The 21344-nt window shown below is 43.7% G+C and overlaps 1 protein-coding gene across 1 annotated transcript in view; it reads right to left on the bottom strand.

Annotated features, from left to right (window-relative positions):
• Positions 1–1897: 1897 nt before the first annotated feature.
• The window catches only part of LHX1 (LIM homeobox 1), a 34800-nt gene continuing 15353 nt past the window's right edge, over positions 1898–21344 (bottom strand). The window contains 1 exon segment of the mRNA XM_077481391.1: positions 1898–5137. Within this exon segment, the coding sequence (XP_077337517.1) occupies positions 4761–5137 (377 nt within the window). The 3' untranslated portion in view covers positions 1898–4760.

The following is a 21344-nucleotide window of genomic DNA, read 5'->3' as shown; positions in this document are numbered from 1 at the left end:
TTTATCGATCTGGGTAGCTATGTGGCCAAGTACTATAGTACTACTTGACATTTTATGGGGGGGAAATTTTATATATATATATATATATATATATATATATATATATATTTAACACTAGTTTATATACTACATTTTATATATATATATATATATATATATATATATATATATACACATCATAACACCATATGTATGTGTGTTTGCGTATGTATGCTAATATAACATTTAGTTTATAATGCAATGTTAAACGTATATATAGATACAATTATATATCTACCTATCTTTGTATATAGATATGTATATCTATCTATCTATCTATCTATCTATCTATCTCTCTCTCTCTCTCTCTCTCTCTCTCTCTCTCTCTCTCTCTCTCTCTATATATATATATATATATATATATATATATATATATATATATATATATATATATATATATATATATATATATATATATATATATATAGATATATCTATCTATATCTAGATAGATATAGATATATATCTATATCTAGATATATATAGAGATAGATAGCTAGATAGATGAACAAATAACATTAAATAGTGATTAGCCACATAGCTAGCTACACAAATCCCAATGTAAAATATTTAAAATATGCCACTATAAATGAGAGTTTTAATAAATGACTTCCGATTAATGATCTAGTAAAAGGACAAGTCCCCCTGAATTAAGAGTACATTAAGCAGGCGGGGCTATAGGACAGGTATAGGATGCGTGTAGCCCAATATGGTATTGTGACGTCACCCCGATGTGACCTCACGCCTGTGTTCAGTATGGAATGTCTGGGCAATTGTTGGCTCCATCAATAGCCGGCTCCCAGGATGAATGTCGAGCAATCAGGCTGTTGTAGGCGGTACACTGTCGGCATCCTGGAGTCAGCAAGATTTCGGTTTCTCTGAGCTGTCAGATTATCAACTGCCAGATTATCAAATGAGCTGCCCTGTTCGAGGGCTCCCAGCCATACTTCATGGATCACGCCAGCCAGTGACAGGCAATCTGTGCAAACTCAGCCATCAACAGATTTCCATGTACAGAGGAGGCATGCACTCCATCCAGGGTGTATGTTCACCTCCATAGCCATCTCTATACACATAGGGACGTTCTGGAATTATTCAATATACAATAATATACAATATAATGCTGCTCAAGGAACATTCAAAAAGCAACTTTTTTTTTTGTTTCTGATTTCATTATATTTTTTTTCATATTAAGGAATTTTTTCTATAAGGATTAAGCATATAAGGATTAAGCATATTTTCTGATTCCATTATATTTTTTTTTAATATTAAGGATTTATTTTTTCTATAAGGATTAAGCATCGTTTATTTTTGTAAAAGAGAAACATTTGGCAGCTTCGGAGTTAAATGAAAGAAAGCAGTAAAAATAGATATTGGGAGCTAAAAATAGTTGTTTGTAGAATATTATATTATGGAGAATGCTAGGCAGATATCACACAAGGGAGCCGCTCTTTATTAAGCGATCAGATCCACATCTGTCTGAAATAATCCTCCCCATTATTGTATCCTATAGTTAGAACAAAATAAAGAAAATGCTTTTAAACCAACTGCTTCTATTTCTTCAAATTCACAGAAAATAATACATCGAATTATTTCAACGGCACCAATCTGTCTTTCGTATAATAATAAATACGCCCGTTAAATCGGAGGAGCGAGGATTATAAAATATTCGTGTTTCTAAATAGAATTGAGCAGATTTCTTTTGCACACACAAAAAAAAAAAAATAATAATCAAAAAGCAAAGTTAATATAAATAAAGAATACTAAACAGGTAGACAACATATAAATACGTATATATTATTTGGCCAGCCAAACTATATAATCCGATACACTCAATGAAATACAAATTATCTAAACATCATTTTTCTAATTTTATTAAAAATTCACAAATTATCAACATGTTTTTTCTCGTTTTCCTTTCATACAGTGAATGGTCTAATATGCACTGGAGGTCACACTAGCTTAGGCTTATAATAACAATAAAAGACGTATGAGAAAAAAAATGTAATATATAAAGGAATAAAAAAAAAATAATAAAAAAAAAAGCAGCTCACGACTGCATATTTGACCATAAAATTTAAATATTTTGGACTTTTCTTTTAAAGGACACAAAAATAAAACCTGTCTGGGTCTATATAAGCCATTAACAAGTCGATGAATGTTCAACAGGACTAAAAAGTATATCAAATGTTTGGAAAGTGTAGAACACATTTTAAACACTTTTTCTGTTTTTTTGTTTTTTTTTTGTTGTTTTTTTTTTGTTTCCTATGGTGGCCGGTGCTAACGCACCTTACAGTATTTTGTGCTATTTCTTTTATTTGGCACCTCACGTTTTGTTCACTTTTCTGTCGCCTTCTGTAAACGGAATCCTCTAACAAAACTAGCACAGTGTAAAAAAAACAAAAAAAAAAGCAAAAACAAAAAACAAACAAACAAAAAAATTCTCTCTTCATTCAGTCCCACGGAAAAAAATAAAAAATAAAATAAAGAATGAATTATTTTGGTTGATTGCTCAAAACGTTTTGCTTGGTTGTAATGAACAGAGGTTTCTAAAAGTGGATTATTACTAAAACGTTTTAGGCTCCTGAATTGAACGTCAGACGTAAACAGTTGACTGTTTTGAGTTCAATAAGTCTTTTTTTTTTTTTTTTTTTTTTTAGTTTTTTTAGTTTTCTGCTGTCAGTGAAGGTAGAATCTTTATTTTATTTTTTTTCAAGTCAGTCTTATACAGAACAAATCTGACAGCAGACCTTCATGGTGAGGATCCTTGATTTGTGTCAGTAGCTTTGTGAAGGTAGAAGAGTTGATGCTGAGGGCTTTTACATTTTTTTTTGTTTTTTTTATATTTGATATTTTGGCAAATAAATGTTCTGTCTCCACCTGGAAGTCAGGTTTAGCTGTTCTGAAGCTTCTACTGGCTTTGTCAAACTCTGAGGTGCAGAAAATGGACATACTGGACCAGACTAGGTCAATCCTTAAAGTAGTATTAAACCCTCATTGTTTTTTGTTTTTGTTTTTTTTGTTTTGTTTTTTTGTTTAACACATTGAGCACAATATAAAACAATAAAACATCCCCCACTAAAGTATTTGTTAAAATTCTTACCGGTGCTTGCACTTTCAATGCTGCTCTTTCAGTGCTGCTTCCCTGAACTTCCAGTCTTCACAGGAAAGAGTTAACAGGGGACAGCACACTCTCCATCCAGCCTGTTAGTTTGGAGGAGGGAGGAGCAGGGGAGTGCCTTGTTATCCTAGGCTATGGGGCTGTGGGGTTGATCTACTAAAACTGCGGTGTGCAAAATCTGGTGCAGCTCTGCACAAAAGCCAATCAGCTTCCAGTTTTGTTTGTTTTTTTGTTTAAGCTTACCGTGATATTAAAGCCAATTTTTTTTTCTTTAAAAATAACAAACAAGTAATACTTGCCTGCACTGTGCGGTGGTTTTTGCAGAGGGTACCCCATTCATCCTCTTCTCAGGTCCCCCTCGGGTGCTCCTGGCCCCACCTTCCTGTCAAGTGCCCCACAGCAAGCAGCTTGCTATAGGGGCACCCGAGAAAGCTTGCTCCCAAGCCGCTGCTCTGTGTGTCCATTCACACATGGAGTGCGGCTTGGCCCTGGCCCTGGTCTCTCCTATGGTTGCCACCTTTTTCTTCAAGCCGAACCCGAACACTTTTGTGGCACAGGGCATTTTTATATATTTTTTGCAGTAAACACTATAGGATTAAAAGACACATTTGGGTGCCCCAAGGAGAGTAGTAATGTACTGCACAGAGTGCACCAGTGGGTGTGGCCAAATTAATCTTGCTGACATAATCACCCCACCCTTCAGTGATGCCAATTCTGCCCCCAAACAGCCGCCCACAGTGCCAACATACTATCTTGGTTACTTGGGGAGCCACAGCCTGGTCTGAATAATGTGTCCAAGTTTCAGGTGGACTGAAACCCACACACATGGTTCAAAACCCGAACTGGACAGGTGGCAACCCTAGTCTCTCCTCATTGGCTCACTGTCTGTGATTGACAGTAGCGGGAGACAATGAGGAGGAAAAGACCCAGGAGAGCCACTGCTGTTGTGCTCATCGCTGTGCTGGTTCGAGATGGGGCTCAGGTAAGTATTGTGGGGTGGCTGCTGAACACAGAAGTGTTTTACCTTCATGCATTCTAAAAAACCTTGAGCCTTTACAACCACTTTAATTAAACAACTGAAGTTAAAAGCTGATTGGCTGCCTTGCACCAGATTTCGCACTCTCACGATTTAGTGAATGAAGCCCTGTATGTTTCTATTGAAGTACGCAGTGTGGCTCCATAGGATGCCGTAGGAGAAAAGGAGCCATCCTGAAACAGGAAACCTGCAGTTCATGGCACCAGCTGAAAGGGGAACATAGGCAAGGATTAAATGGTTGAAGGGGCTGCATACTCAGTAATGTTTAGATCAACTGCTTAAAGTGCTTAAAAAAAACTGAGGGTTTAATATCACTTTTATATAAATATATTTATTTTTTATTTTTTTAGTGGTGTTGATGGAATTGGGATTGCCTACCATCTACTGGGATAATGGATGTGATCTACTGGGATTGCAGCTTCCAGTTTTTATTTTTGTCCAGTGTCCTTCAGACTCCATCCAGACAGATATTGTTTCAGCAGGGAATTGTGTGTGCCAGAGCAGTGTCAACAAAGATGGCTATTGGCACCAGTCTTATTGTTAGGCCGTCTGTTGGTTCTCAAGCTACCAGACAGCCGCCTCATTCATTTCTGGTGGATGTGACAAGTGATTCCCATACGTTGCTCCCCCATTGACTGATAGAGAGGAAAAGGGGGGACTTTGACCAAACACCTCTGCAGACATGGGGTGCATTGAGCTGGGTAGGTTGGGCTCTGGGCTGGGAGAGTCTCCTGGGGGGTGCGACATGATGTCGAAACGCTGAGCCTCACTAGAAGGGTGATGTCCAGGTAAAGGGTGCTCCATTGTACCAAGTGGTGTGCCTGCTGGTCCGGAGGAGGTTACGAAGGGCAAATCTACAGGGGTCTGGGCTTGTGATGAGGGAGGTCCTTGAGGATAGAAGTCGTAGTTGCTCGCTGGCCCATAATACTCACTCTGGTAGTCTGTCAAACAGAAAAGAACAGAAATTTTACCCAACAATTCAAAAAAGGGCAAACATAAAAGCTTGCCCTACACAATACAATCTCTGTATGATCTCCATTAAGCTCACCACACATGTTACAATCTGAGTTTCCTTAAGGGCTCATTTACACCAGCGAATATGGGGTTTATTTACTAAAGCCAAAGTGACTGTCCGTGTAGATCTGAGGGGGACATGCAAGGAAAATAAAAAACAGCATTTTTGCTTGCACGTGATTGGATGATAGAAATCAGCAGAGCTTCCCTTCAGATCTACAGTGACTGCACTTCCAAGTGCACTTGTAGTGCACAGTGGATTTGCCTTTAGTAAATCAACCCTTATGTGTTTACTGTGCAGTTTTGCATGCATAGTCATGTGCATTTTATGTACATTTTTCTTGAAGTGATACTAAAGTCAAAATTTTTTTGGTTTAAAAATAACAAACATGTTATACTTACATGCTTTGCGCAATGGTTTTGCACAGAGCAGCCCAGATCCTCCTCTTCTCAGGTCCCTCTTTGGCGCTCCTGGCCCGTCCGTCCTGTTGAGTGCCCCCACAGCAAGCGCCTGAGCCGAACCACAGCTCCGTGTCCATTCAGACATGGAGCCTTGACCTGGCTCCAACCCCCCTCTCTCTCCTCATTAGCTCACTGACTTTGATTGACAGCAGCAGGAGCCAATGGCGTTTCGCTGCTGTCTTAGCCAATGAGGAGGGAGAGTCTCGGACAGTGGAGTCTCTCCTGAAATAAATCTGGATCGAGATGGGGCTCAGGTAAGTGTTAGGGAGGCTGAGATGGGGTGCTGCACACAGAAGGCTTTTTATCTTAATGCATAGAATGCATTAAGACAAAAAAAACCTTCTGCCTTTACCACCACTTTAAGCTTGCATGTTACTTGTGTCTTCTTTCTCCTTTGAACTTGTGCACTGCACTGAATTGCGGTGCATTTTCATACATTTACGCACATTTCTGTGCATTTGCAGCGCAGAAAAATGCAGCTTGCTGTACTTTTTTCCCCACTGCACCGTATTAGTGAGAACAATCTCCATAGGATAATGGAATTTCTTTGGACTGTCCATGCAGTTGAGGTGCAGTCAAAAAAGCATCCCATTGCATCTGGTGTCAATGTGCCCTATATAGGCTGGCTATACATTATACAATTGTCTCATTCAATTACCTTTGGCTATGTAGTGCAAGGGCCTGCTTGATTGCATGCAAATTAAAAGAGTTTAGGTCTGACCTCATATTATATGGTTTTGGGTAAATCTAAAGGACAATTGTACAAGACTAGTGATGGCCGAACGGTTCGCCCGGCGGTCGTTTCGCGGCGAATTTCCGACTTTCGCCGTCCGCGGGTTCGAACGCCTTTTTCCGTCGTTCGCCCCGGCGGACTTACGTGTTTAATGTATACAAGAACTTTAACCTTTCGTGACACGTTTATCATGTGTTACAGGACAACCAATTGAGACATGACAGCTCATGGACACTTGGACATTCCCCCTAACCTATAAATACACCCGATCCGGTGGCCATTTTACATTCTTTCTTCTGTCACTGTAGGGAAAGGATCCTGTGTGGAGTAGGGACAGAGAAAACGCTAGCTATTTGGTACACAAAAGTTCTTTTCAGGACTGGTATAGGTGTTAGGTCAGCAGCCTGAGTTTCTTTTGTCAGTTTAGATAAAGGGACAGAGCGCTGTATGCTGCTATTTTAGGGACAGCTCAGCCAGATTAGTCTTTCTTCATCATCATCATCATCATCATCATTAGCTGTTACTATCAGGTCCACAAAAGAGCTGTTCCAGCTAATCGTTCCAGCCTACTCTTTTTTGCCAATTTGTATAGGGACAGGCAGGAAGCAGTGTGTCAGGCAGTGAGGATAATTTTAAAGACTTGCTGTTACTATTAGTTCCACAAAGGTTCTTTTCAGGACTGGTATCAGTGGTACGGTAATAGGCTTGTACACGTATAATATTCTTTCTTCCAAATATAGAAAGAATATTATACTTGACTGCTGCCCTTCTGCTGCAGTCTGCTAATCATTCACAACTCACTTGTTCCACAAAAGTTCTTATAAGGACTGGTAACTTGGTCTGTCTAGGGTGCTACGGTACATAGGCTTGGGTGCGGTACAGTCTGCTGTTCTGTAAGGACCGCTATCGGTCCACAATAGATAGGGTTGCCGTGCACTACTGCTGACCGCTGCCCTATACTGCAGCAGTCCTTCAGCGGTATAGGGACTGACGCACAGTCTGCTAAACACTAATACACAACCTGCTTGGTCCACAAAAGTTCTTATAAGGACTGGTAACTTGGTATAGGGTGCTACGGTACATAGGCCTGAGTGCGTTACAGTCTGCTGTTCTGTAAGGACCGCTATCGGTCCACAATACATAGGGTTGACGTGCACTACTGCTGACCGCTGCCCTATACTGCAGCAGTCCTTCAGCGGTATAGGGACTGACGCACAGTCTGCTAAACACTAACACACAACCTGCTTGGTCCACAAAAGTTCTTATAAGGACTGGTAACTTGGTATAGGGTGCTACGGTACATAGGCCTGAGTGCGTTACAGTCTGCTGTTCTGTAAGGACCGCTATCGGTCCACAATACATAGGGTTGCCGTGCACTACTGCTGACCGCTGCCCTATACTGCAGCAGTCCTTCATTGGTATAGGGACTGACGTACAGTCTGCTAATCACTAACACACAACCTGCTTGGTCCACAAAAGTTCTTATAAGGACTGGTAACTTGGTATAGGGTGCTACGGTACATAGGCCTGAGTGCGTTACAGTCTGCTGTTCTGTAAGGACCGCTATCGGTCCACAATACATAGGGTTGCCGTGCACTACTGCTGACCGCTGCCCTATACTGCAGCAGTCCTTCATTGGTATAGGGACTGACGTACAGTCTGCTAATCACTAACACACAACCTGCTTGGTCCACAAAAGTTCTTATAAGGACTGGTAACTTGGTATAGGGTGCTACGGTACATAGGCCTGAGTGCGTTACAGTCTGCTGTTCTGTAAGGACCGCTATCGGTCCACAATACATAGGGTTGCCGTGCACTACTGCTGACCGCTGCCCTATACTGCAGCAGTCCTTCAGCGGTATAGGGACTGACGCACAGTCTGCTAAACACTAACACACAACCTGCTTGGTCCACAAAAGTTCTTATAAGGACTGGTAACTTGGTATAGGGTGCTACGGTACATAGGCCTGAGTGCAGTACAGTCTGCTGTTCTGTAAGGACCGCTATCGGTCCACAATACATAGGGTTGCCGTGCACTACTGCTGACCGCTGCCCTATACTGCAGCAGTCCTTCATTGGTATAGGGACTGACGTACAGTCTGCTAATCACTAACACACAACCTGCTTGGTCCACAAAAGTTCTTATAAGGACTGGTAACTTGGTATAGGGTGCTACGGTACATAGGCCTGAGTGCGTTACAGTCTGCTGTTCTGTAAGGACCGCTATCGGTCCACAATACATAGGGTTGCCGTGCACTACTGCTGACCGCTGCCCTATACTGCAGCAGTCCTTCATTGGTATAGGGACTGACGTACAGTCTGCTAATCACTAACACACAACCTGCTTGGTCCACAAAAGTTTTTATAAGGACTGGTAACTTGGTATAGGGTGCTACGGTACATAGGCCTGAGTGCAGTACAGTCTGCTGTTCTGTAAGGACCGCTATCGGTCCACAATACATAGGGTTGACGTGCACTACTGCTGACCGCTGCCCTATACTGCAGCAGTCCTTCATTGGTATAGGGACTGACGTACAGTCTGCTAATCACTAACACACAACCTGCTTGGTCCACAAAAGTTCTTATAAGGACTGGTAACTTGGTATAGGGTGCTACGGTACATAGGCCTGAGTGCAGTACAGTCTGCTGTTCTGTAAGGACCGCTATCGGTCCACAATACATAGGGTTGCCGTGCACTACTGCTGACCGCTGCCCTATACTGCAGCAGTCCTTCATTGGTATAGGGACTGACGTACAGTCTGCTAATCACTAACACACAACCTGCTTGGTCCACAAAAGTTTTTATAAGGACTGGTAACTTGGTATAGGGTGCTACGGTACATAGGCCTGAGTGCAGTACAGTCTGCTGTTCTGTAAGGACCGCTATCGGTCCACAATACATAGGGTTGACGTGCACTACTGCTGACCGCTGCCCTATACTGCAGCAGTCCTTCAGCGGTATAGGGACTGACGCACAGTCTGCTAATCACTAACACACAACCTGCTTGGTCCACAAAAGTTCTTATAAGGACTGGTAACTTGGTATAGGGTGCTACGGTACATAGGCCTGAGTGCGTTACAGTCTGCTGTTCTGTAAGGACCGCTATCGGTCCACAATAGATAGGGTTGACGTGCACCACTGCTGACCGCTGCCCTATACTGCAGCAGTCCTTCAGCGGTATAGGGACTGACGTACAGTCTGCTAAACACTAATACACAACCTGCTTGGTCCACAAAAGTTCTTATAAGGACTGGTAACTTGGTATAGGGTGCTACGGTACATAGGCTTGAGTGCGGTACAGTCTGCTGTTCTGTAAGGACCGCTATAGGTCCACAATAGATAGGGTTGACGTGCACCACTGCTGACCGCTGCCCTATACTGCAGCAGTCCTTCAGCGGTATAGGGACTGACGTACAGTCTGCTAAACACTAATACACAACCTGCTTGGTCCACAAAAGTTCTTATAAGGACTGGTAACTTGGTATAGGGTGCTACGGTACATAGGCTTGAGTGCGGTACAGTCTGCTGTTCTGTAAGGACCGCTATAGGTCCACAATAGATAGGGTTGACGTGCACCACTGCTGACCGCTCACCTATACTGCAGCAGTCCTTCAGCGGTATAGGGACTAAGAGTTTTGTCACAGGGTCATTTAAAAAATGACATGCAGAGGAAGAGGCAGGCCCTTCCGCAGGGGTGGTAGGGGTAGGGCAGGAGCAACAGGCTTGAGCCAAAGTGGGAAGTTGCAGAAGGTGCGTTCAATTACTTTAAAGGATGCACCAGACTTGGTTGAGTGGCTCGCTCAGCCTTACTCTTCTGCACCCTCCTCATCCTCTCGATCTGCACCCTCTTCTTCACTCTCTGCTATGTGCACCCCCAAAGACACTACCACCAACAACACGACCACCACCACCACCACCACATACCTTCCGCTTGAGTCACTGGAATTATTTTCCGATCCATATCAAGAGGACATTTCTGATGCGCAGCCACTCTTGGTATTGGATCAGGAAGAGGAGGTAGCAACAAGCGCTACTCAGCAGTCTGACGCCAGTACCCAGATCAGCCCAAGGAGGAGGTTGGTCCCCGGTGTTGCTGCCTACTCTACTTATAGCGGTGGGGAAGGTGACGTTGATGATGACGTGTCTAGTGATGTCACGTGGGTGCCCACAAGAGAGGAAGAGGAGGGGAGTTCAGAGGGAGATATGGACCAGCAGATAGGGAGGAGAAGCAGCAATGACTTACATTGCACAGCAGGGACAAAGCAGACTGCAAATGTATCAGGAGCGAGTCATCGACCATGTACGGTCACATCTGGCGCTCCCAGGACACCGGCACATGGCTCCGCAGTGTGGGCTTTTTTTAACGTGTCCGCTGCTGACAATAGCGTTGCCATCTGCAATCTTTGCAGTCAACGCGTTAGTCGCGGTAAGCCCAATACTCACCTAGGGACGACCGCCTTAAGAAGGCACATGAGCAGCCATCACCGAGCCCAGTGGGAGCAACGGAACACACAAAGCCACACTGCAGGCTCTCACCGTCCAGCCTCGTCTTCTACTTCTCCTTCTCCTCTCTCCTCACAATTGTCCTCCACTCCACCTTCCATCACGCCAAGCTCACATTTTTCTGCAAAAAGGCAGGCTTCCGTGGGCCTAATGTTTGAGCGTAAAAAAATGATGACGCCGGATAACCCTCTTGCCCAACGGTTGGCGGCTGGCTTGTCAGAACTCATAGCCCGCCAACTACTGCCATATAAACTGGTGGACTCGGAGGCCTTTCGCAAATTTGTGGCCATTGGAACACCACAATGGAAGGTCCCAGGAAGGAAGTATTTCAGAGCTATATGGCCATGTTCAGCGGCAAGTGAATGTATCTCTGGCACACAGTGTCGGTGCCAAGATACATCTGACCACAGACACGTGGTCTAGCAAACACGGGCAGGGAAGGTATATCAGTTTTACTGCCCACTGGGTGAACCTTCTGACGGCCGTCAAGCATGTAACCCGTGGCACCCGTGTAGATTTGGTTTTACCGCCACGGATTGCATGCAGGCCTGACTCTTCTTCTCCTCCTCCTACTCCATCCTCCTCCCTCTCCTCCTCAGCTGCCTCCTCCTTTTCCGCTGCTAGCGTCTCTTCCACTGCACCGCCCAAGCTCCCCAGAACCTATTCCACATGCCAGGTGAGACGTTGCCATGCCGTGCTGCGTCTGTTGTGCCTGGAAGCAAAGAGCCACACTGGCCCGGCACTCCTTTCAGCTTTGCGTTCACAGGCAGATGAGTGGCTAACACCGCTCAATTTGACAGTTGGTAAAGTGGTGTGTGACAACGGTGCCAATCTGCTTAGCGCATTGAAACAGGGCAAAATCACGCACGTGCCGTGCATGGCACACGTCTTAAACTTGGTCGTGCAGCGATTCCTTGTCAAATACCCTGGGGTCCAGGACATCTTGCGGCAGGCAAGGAAAATCTCGGCCCATTTCAGAAGATCTTACACGGCCATGGCTCGCCTTGCTGACATTCAGCGGCGACACCATCTGCCGGTCAGACGTCTTATTTGCGATTGCCCGACGCGATGGAACTCAACCTTCTATATGCTTGATAGGCTGCTCCAGCAGAAACGTGCAGTTAACGTCTACCTGTATGAACTCTGCGAAAGAAACGGTTCTGGGGAGCTGGGTTTTTTTTCACCGCGCCAGTGGCTGCTCATGCGCGACACATGCAGACTTCTGCGGCCATTTGAGGAGATCACCAAACTGGTCAGTCGCAGCCATGGCGCCATCAGTGACATGGTACCTTATGCCTTCTTTCTGGAGCGTGCATTGCGTCGTGTCATTGATCAGGCTGTGGAGGAGCAGGAGCGGGAAGATGAGGAAGTCGCAATGCTGGATGAATTCCCAGGGGGGGCTACTCTATCTGAGACAAGTCAACAACAGGAGTCTGATGAGGAGTCAGAGGAGGATGGTGCCGGGGCGGATGAGCAGGAGCAAGAAGAGCATGCTTTAAACCTTTCTGGGATCCCTGTTGTGCGAGGATGGGGAGAGGAGAATGAAGAGGACGACATTATCCTGGATGATGAGCAGGAGCCAGGCCACCACACCGCTTCCACTTTAGTGCAAATGGGGGCCTTCATGCTCCAGTGTTTTAATAGGGACCCCCGTATAAAAAGCATGAGGGTCAAGGACCAGTACTGGGTGGCAACGTACTTAGACCCCCGGTACAAACACAAAATGGCGGAAATGTTACCGCCGTCGCAGAGGGCTGTCAGAATGCAGCACTTCCAGGCCTTGCTTCGAGAAATGCTGCATTCTGCTTTTGCGTGCGCTGGCAGAGGAGCAATTCCCACTCCCAGAGAAGGATTTGCGGGTACCAATCCAACAGCGCCTGCAAGAAGAGGCCGGTTTGAAGATGTGTTGGTGACTTCGGATATGAGGTCATTCTTTCAGCCGACCCATCGACAGGTGTCATCCGGATCCAGCATCAGGGAACGCCTAGACCGTCAGGTGTCCGACTACATTGGGTTAACGGCCGATGTGGACGCTCTGAGGAGTGATGAACCCCTAGACTACTGGGTGGGCAGGCTTGACCTCTGGCCAGAGCTTGCCCAATTTGCAATCGAACTGTTGGCTTGCCCCTCATCCAGTGTCCTGTCCGAAAGGACGTTCAGCGCAGCAGGGGGGATTGTGACCGATAAGCGTACTCGCCTAGCTCACCACAGTGTTAACTACCTCACATTTCTAAAAATGAATGAGGCATGGATCTCGGAGGAATTCAACACATGTGATCAGTAGACCATGTATATGTCTATAAACAATTTTTGGAATCAAGCACACAGACCTTCTTAATTCATTTGGCTCACTTCCCTGACCCAAAAAAGCACACCGTACTATATGCCCCTACCCTCCTCTTTGAAGAGGTTGAGCGGTGTCATATTTCTACTGGGGCTGCTTATTATGAGGGGTTCCCACCATCCCTGTGCTGTGCTGACTTCCTCCTGGGTGTTCTTATTATGAGGGGCTCCCACCATCCCTGTGCTGTGCTGACTTCCTCCTGGGGGTTCTTATTATGAGGGGATCACACCATCCCTGTGCTGTGCTGACTTCCTCCTGGGGCTGCTTACGGTGCTGCTGTCAGCGCTGTATGTCACGGAGCTGCTGTCAGCGCTGTATGTCACGGAGCTGCTGTCAGCGCTGTATGTCACGGAGCTGCTGTCAGCGCTGTATGTCACGGAGCTGCTGTCAGCGCTGTATGTCACGGAGCTGCTGTCAGCGCTGTATGTCACGGAGCTGCTGTCAGCGCTGTATGTCACGGAGCTGCTGTCAGCGCTGTATGTCACGGTGCTGCTGTCAGCGCTGTATGTCACGGAGCTGCTGTCAGCGCTGTATGTCACGGAGCTGCTGTCAGTGCTGTATGTCACGGAGCTGCTGTCAGCGCTGTATGTCACGGAGCTGCTGTCAGCGCTGTATGTCACGGAGCTGCTGTCAGCGCTGTATGTCACGGTGCTGCTGTCAGCGCTGTATGTCACGGAGCTGCTGTCAGCGCTGTATGTCACGGAGCTGCTGTCAGTGCTGTATGTCACGGAGCTGCTGTCAGCGCTGTATGTCACGGAGCTGCTGTCAGCGCTGTATGTCACGGAGCTGCTGTCAGCGCTGTATGTCACGGTGCTGCTGTCAGCGCTGTATGTCACGGAGCTGCTGTCAGCGCTGTATGTCACGGAGCTGCTGTCAGCGCTGTATGTCACGGAGCTGCTGTCAGCGCTGTATGTCACGGAGCTGCTGTCAGCGCTGTATGTCACGGAGCTGCTGTCAGCGCTGTATGTCACGGTGCTGATGTCAGTGCTCTGTATTACGGTGCTGCTGTCAGTGCTCTGTATCTCCTGCACCCTCTTGTTTGCCTACCCTGGTCCCTGACCTTCCCTCTCCTCCATTGCCTTCATTAGCTCCATAGTCCTGAATTGTCAGAACAATTTCCCAAATAAAAAAAAAATGCTTGTAGTTATCGATCCCAAATTCACCTCATACATGTATTATGCTATTGTCCAGGTGGTGGGACTACGTGCTACCCCCTAATAATTACCCCGTGGCCGCAAATTCGACCTAAAGGTTTGCGAAATTCGCCTCCCATTGAAGTCAATGGAGCCCGCGGCGAACGGTCGTTTTCGCGAACGTTTGTGCCCGTTCGCGTTTCGCGTTCGCGAAACGTCCCGTCGGAAGTTCGTCCATCACTATACAAGACGATTGTATAATGTATGGCCAGCCTCAGGATCCTTTCACATCATATTGCACATAAAAACTCACCGCAACGCAGTAAAAATGCATGTCAGTCGAAGTGCATTTAACCTGCATTTGCATTTTTATGCACAGTGGGACGCATTTTTATTACATCTGTTGTGAATGGACAGGTCTCTGGAAAGGGTCAAAATACTAACAATTTATTTTTCTATATCTTTAATTTCAGTTGCTTGCATTTACATAAATCATGTTCATTGCATTAAAATACAGACAGGTTTCATTTTAACGCAACGTACTGAAAAACGCATGTACACAACATTGTGGTGTGAATGAGGTACATAAAAAAACATTGATTTCTATATGCCCTTGCAGAAAACTGCGTTGATCCAGTGTAAAAAAAAAAAAACGCAGGTCACTGCACATGGTGTGAACAGGCCCCTAGCCCTATCCATTTTTTATGTAGTATAAGAGCCTATCTGATTAGATACAGATTGATTGTAAAGCTTAGGTAGGTCCTCATACAGTTTTAGTAAATCTAAAGTTGATTTGATGAAGATTGTACGGTCAGACTGGACGAAGATTGTACGGTCTGATTGGATGAAGATTGTATGGTCAGATTGCAATATGTATGGTAACCCTAAAGTTACCAAAATGCATGTCATAATAGGAAGACAAGGCTAAATAACTGATTCATTAATATACAATCAGACAGGCCCTTGCACTACAAATGGATGCTAGATCTAAAAGCAATGCACAAGCAGATTGTAGTATGATCAGCTGTACAATGAGATTGATAAAAACAAAACAAAAAACAAAAAATAAATAGCATTTCCTTTAAACTGGGTATTGGGGGAAGAGGTGATTTACTAAAACTGGAGAGTTCAAAATCTGGTACAGCTGTGAATGGTAGCCAATCAGCTTCTAACTTCAGCTTGTCCCATTAGGTTTGACAAACAAAACAAATGAAAGCTGATTGGTTTCTATGCAGAGCTGCATTAGATTTTGTGTTCTCCTTTGTGTTTTAGATTTTCAGCCTAACTTTCTCTGCCCTCTATACTAAAATCTCAGTCCCTGAAAACAAAACCTCATCACTAGACTTCCTGTGCATCTAAACCCAAGAGCAAAACTCAACAGTTTGCGGCTTACTGATTCTTATTAGATGTGGTGGCTGCATTAGTTTTCTTTATCACAACAGGTTTTTTTTAATTATTATTATTATTTTAACCTGATAATCCTGCCATTAACACACTTCTTGTCCTATGGTGACAATGACACTGAGCAGCTGTCACCCTAGTACAGGGAGTGTGTTAGGACTAACACCTCCCTCTCTTCTCCATAACAGGGGGGGGGGGGGTGTTTTGTAGTTCATTGAGATAGCACAGAACAATGTTAACTGATAAGAGAATACATAGATTCATCAGCTCACAACCCTGTCTGGATGAATAGATTTTTTTAATTGTAGAATGGATATAATAAAATGCTTTGAATTATATATTTATCAGACCAAAGAGGGTCAAAAAAGAGAAATGTATTGTAAAAATGTCCATACACCTTAATTTTAGGATTAGGAAACACATTTTGGTACATGTCTATTCTTTCAAATACTTAATAGCTGAAAATCTTAACAAAAAACCCCATCAGTAACAAAGTAATAATTGCAAGCATGAATCCCTTCTGAAAAGGAGGTATAGTATAGTATAGTACAGTATAGTATAGTGTAGTGCAGTAAAGTATAGTAGAGTATAGTATAATTTAGTATAGTAGAGTAGGGTATAGTGTAGTTAAGTAAAGTATAGTATAGTAGTATAATATAGACTAGTAGAGTATAGTATAGTACAGTATAGTGTAGTTTAGTATAGTAGTATGGTATAGTACAGTAGAGTATAGAAGAGTATAGTATAGTGTAGTTAAGTAAAGTTTAGTATAATATAGTATAGAATAGTATCATTTAGTACAGTATAGTATAGTATAGTATAGTATAGTATAGTGTAGTGTAATATAGTACATTAGAGTATAGAAGAGTATTGTATAATTTAGTATAATATAGTATAGTATGATATAATTTAGTATAGTAGAGTATAGAGGAGTATAGTATAGTATAGTATGATATAATTTAGTATAGTAGAGTATAGTATAGTATAATATAGTATAGAAGAGTAGAATATAGTATATTATTGTATGATATAATGTAGTATAATATAGTATAGTAGAGTATAATGATCTCTCTATCTGCAGACACCGCCTATGTACAAATGACACATGGGTTACTCATCTACCCAACTGCCAGTTAAATATTAACAATCCTTTCACGCATCGGAATACAGTGTGCATTCCTGCTTATGGCAGTGCTATAAATCCATGGCCGATGTACTGAGATATTCACTTCCTCAGTTATGCTCGGTTCGAAAATACTTTCAGATGGGGCAGCGAATAAAAGCATTTATTTTATTTATTTTATGAATATTTTCCTATCGTCTGGCCAGAGTTTTGGTTGGATAACTGAAGTGAACAGAATAAACACATAGATCCTTAGTAAATCAGCTTCATAACTACAGTTCCCTTTGCAGAAATGTTTTGCCTAAACAAAAACACAAATCAGAAGTTTTTTTTCCTGTCTGCCTCTAATAAAAAATTTTCTTCAGATTTACCAAAACCATGTAGTGCTTATTGCATACAAATTGAAACTCTTAAGGTTTGACCTCATATTATATGGTTTTGGTAAATCTTAAGACAAAAATCTGCAGAAAATCTAATAGTGTGTATGGGGTCTTACTGATTACAATTCTAGTCGCCTGGCTGTCAAATCAGGGGTTTTAACACTTGATGCCCCCCAACTCTTCTTTAGATTTACCATCAACTTTGTAGTGCAAGGGCCACCTGTATTGAAACAATTTGAAAAATTTGCATAGATGTGTCCACCTATTACACAATCATCCTGACACATGCACAACACAACACACCTACCTTCCTGTGATTTTTATAAAGTAGCTTTGTGAACACGCACCAGAACATATCACCAGTCGTGCTGAAACGCGTATCACACTTTTCCCTGTCAGAGCCAACATTGCACTAGTCTGCATGGTAAAACGCTGCATCCAGGTTAGTGCGAATGTAGCCTTGTACAGGATCTTTTGTGCCAGAGAAGCAATGCCTATAGGATTACTAAAATTCATTCAACCAAGTGCATGTAGGTTAATGACTTTGCATGTATGAGTGCACACACATGGTTAGACATGTACACACTTGTAAAATCTGCAGATTAGTATAGTGGGTGCAGCTTTGTCGTAACTTTTTTTGGACGCCACTAGATGCGGCGCACATTTTTGTTTGTAGACGCAGCTGTCTGTATGGCCCCATTTCTACAGTGCTGCATTTAGATGCGTACAAAGCTACATGTTGTACGCATCTAAATTCAACATTTTAGACACCCATGTGAATGAGTTTATAGATGCAAGGGATGATATGAGGGTCAAGCATAGGTGTGCGCATGGGGTGTGCCTGGTGTACCTGGGTACACCCTGAGCACCCCGTTCAGTGCAGATTCCCCCTGCTGATATTTCACCAAGCCCCCCCCCAAAAATTTTAATAAAATAATAAAAACTACTGACACCATCCCCTGCCCTGCTGACAAGTCCACTGCTCTACTAATACCGCCCATGTTTTAATACATTTGGGATGCACACAAGCAATAGGCTGTGATCACCTATGGGGTCAAGCTTAGGCCTCATCACACTTTTACACATTTGCAAGCATTTTTTATTTACAGATCTGAATGCAGCAACATTGTGTTCAATGGAGACATTTATGCACATGCACTGCGTTCAGATCTATGACTCAAAATCCAAAAATCTGTAGTGGTTAGCACTTCCGTCTAGCAGCACTAGGGTCATCGGTTTGAATCCCAACCATGGCACTACCTGCTTGGAGTTTGCATGTTCTCCCTGTGCCTGTGTGGGTTTCCTCTGGGTTCTCCGGTTTCCTCCCACACTCCAAAAGACACGAGGATAATCAGTGAAGATGAGCCGCAACTCCATACATGCTCTTCAATCTTTTCAAAAGGCTGTCATGGCTGACATCTTCTGTACCTACCTGTTTTATGGAGTATCAATAAATTTTAAAAGATTGAAGGGCATGCATGGAGTTGCGGATCATCTTCATTGATTATCGTGCTGGCAGCTGAGTGATTGTTTTTCCTGCACCCCACAGCTCAGGAGGTTATTCCGATGATTTGGGGTAGTAACACCTTTTCCGTTCTCTATGCTGGTAGGTTAACTGGATCCTGTCTAAATTGGCCCCAAGTATGTGTCTGAATGTGAGTTATGGACCTTAGATTGTGAGCTCCTTGAGGCCAAGGACTGATGTGAAAGTACAATATATATGTAAAACGCTGCATAAATTGATGGCGGTATATAAGTATCTGTAATAAAATATAAATAATATTCTGAGAACTAAGGCTGGCCATACAATGTACAAATTTCTTATTCAATCTCCTTTAGATTTTCCTTAACTCCTTCAGATCTGCACTATACCCTAATAACGGCTACAACGCGGATCTACTTTGCCGGCAGGCCATCAATAGATGTCCTCCCCTTTGCACGCTCCCCACATGCTGTGATCACTGAGTCAGTGAGACTCGGGTGATCATAGATCCGAGTAAGGGGCCGATCCCAGCCCCTTACCATGTGATGAGCTGTCAGCCAATGACAGCTGATCACGTGATCTAAACAGAAGATTGGTAATCGTTTCTTTTTTTCTCCTCACGCTGATAGTGTGAAAAAAAAGCTGATCACTGGCTTCTGTGCAAGGGACATCAGTTCCAAAGAGGAAGAGGTGAAACCACTTCATCTGTGCCCACCAATACCACCTTCCAGTGCCACCTGCCAATGCCCACACAGTGCCACGAATCAGTGCATAAGTGCCAGCAATCAGTGCCACCTATCAATACCCACGAGTGCCACTTATCAATGCCCACCAGTGCTGCCAATCAGTGCCACTTAGCAGTGCTGCCTATCAGTGTCACCTACCACTGCCAGTGCCCATCACTGCCTCCTATCAGTGCCCACCTATTAGTGCACTTCAGTGCCCACCAATGCCACCTCATCAGTGATGCCTATTAGTGCCCATCAGTGCCTCCTATTAGTGCCCATCAGTGCCGCTTATTAGTGCCCATCAGTGCCAGCTATCAGTGCTCCTATCAATGCCCACCAATGCCAACTCATCAGTGCCGCCTATTAGTGCCCATCAGTGCCGCCTTATCACATCAGTCGTTCAAAGAGTGACAGCGCTAAAAGCTGAAAATTGGTCTGGGCAGAAGGGGGGTTTAAGTGCCCAGTAAGCAAGTGGTTAAACAAGGGGTCCCAAACTGGTGGCCCTCCAGCTATTGCAAAACTACAATTCCCATGAGGCATTGCAAGGTTGACAGTTACAAGCATCACTCCCATAGGCAGAGGCATGGTGGGACTTGTAGTTCTGCAACAGCTGGAGGACTGCCGGTTTGGGACCCCTGCCTTAACTACTTGCTGACCAGCCACTGTCGTTATACAGTGGCAGGTTGGCTCTCCTGTGCGAATCGCTGAAGCTGTATGGCGGCTTGTGCGGGTACAGTTGTGCACAGACGCACACTCGATGTCCGCCGGCATCCTGCTATTGCCTAGTACAGAGGCAGAACAGGGATCTGCTATTGTAAACAAGGCAATCCCTGTTCTGACAGGAGACATGAAAGAGACCTACTGTTCCCAGTGATCTCTGTCGTGTCCCTGGCAGCCCAGGCCCCCTACAGTTAGAACACGCTGAGGGAACACAGCTAACCCCTTGATCGTCCCCTAGTGTTATCCCCTTCCCTGCCAGTGACGTTTTTATATTGTTCTGTACATTTTTATAACACTGATCAATGTAATAATGTCACTGGTCCCCAAAAAAGTGTCACTTGGGGTCAGATTTGTCCACCGCAATGTTGTAGTCCCTCTAAAAATTGAAAATTGCCGCCATTACTAGTAAGAACAATTTAAAAAAAAAGTCCCTAAATCTATCCCATAGTTTGTAGACAAGATAACTTTTGCACAAACAAATCAATATATGCCTATTGCAATTTTTTTAACCAAAAATATGTAGAAGAATATATATCGGCTAAACTGATGAAGAGATTAGTTTATTTATAATTTTTTGAGGATATGTATTATAGCAAAAAGTAAAAAAAATATTTATTTATTTTCAAAATTGACACTCTTTGTTTATAGCACAAAAAATAAAAACCGCAGAGGTGATCAAATACCACCAAAAGAAAGCTCTATTTATGGGGAAAAAAAGGACGTCAATTTTGTTTGGGTACAAAATGTCGAACGCCTGCGCAATTGCCAGTTAATGCGACACAGTGCAGTATCGCAAACAATGGCCTAATCATTAAGGGGGCAAATCCTTCCAGTACTTAAGTGGTTAAACTATGTAGTGCAAAGATCTGCCTGATTGCATACAAATTGAAAGTGTTTAGGTTTGATCTCATATTATAAGGTTTTGGTACATCTAAAGCAAAATTGTACCAGAAAATTGTATAATGTATGGCCAGCCTTAGGCTTCAATAATACAGCCAACAAAATGCATGTACAAGTGTTTTTTTTAATTGCAGATCTAAAAACAGCTACAATAGAGCCATTCACACAGGAGAGTACACATACACTGCTTTCAAATCTGTAACACGGAATCCAAATAGAAGAT

Source organism: Lithobates pipiens, unplaced genomic scaffold (assembly GCF_037356315.1).
Source record: "Lithobates pipiens isolate NorthernLeopardFrog02 unplaced genomic scaffold, aLitPip1_a1.2 Scaffold_16, whole genome shotgun sequence".
Lineage (NCBI taxonomy): Eukaryota > Metazoa > Chordata > Amphibia > Anura > Ranidae > Lithobates > Lithobates pipiens.
Note: the sequence above shows the minus strand (reverse complement) of the source record. Positions and strands in the feature narration are given on the sequence as shown.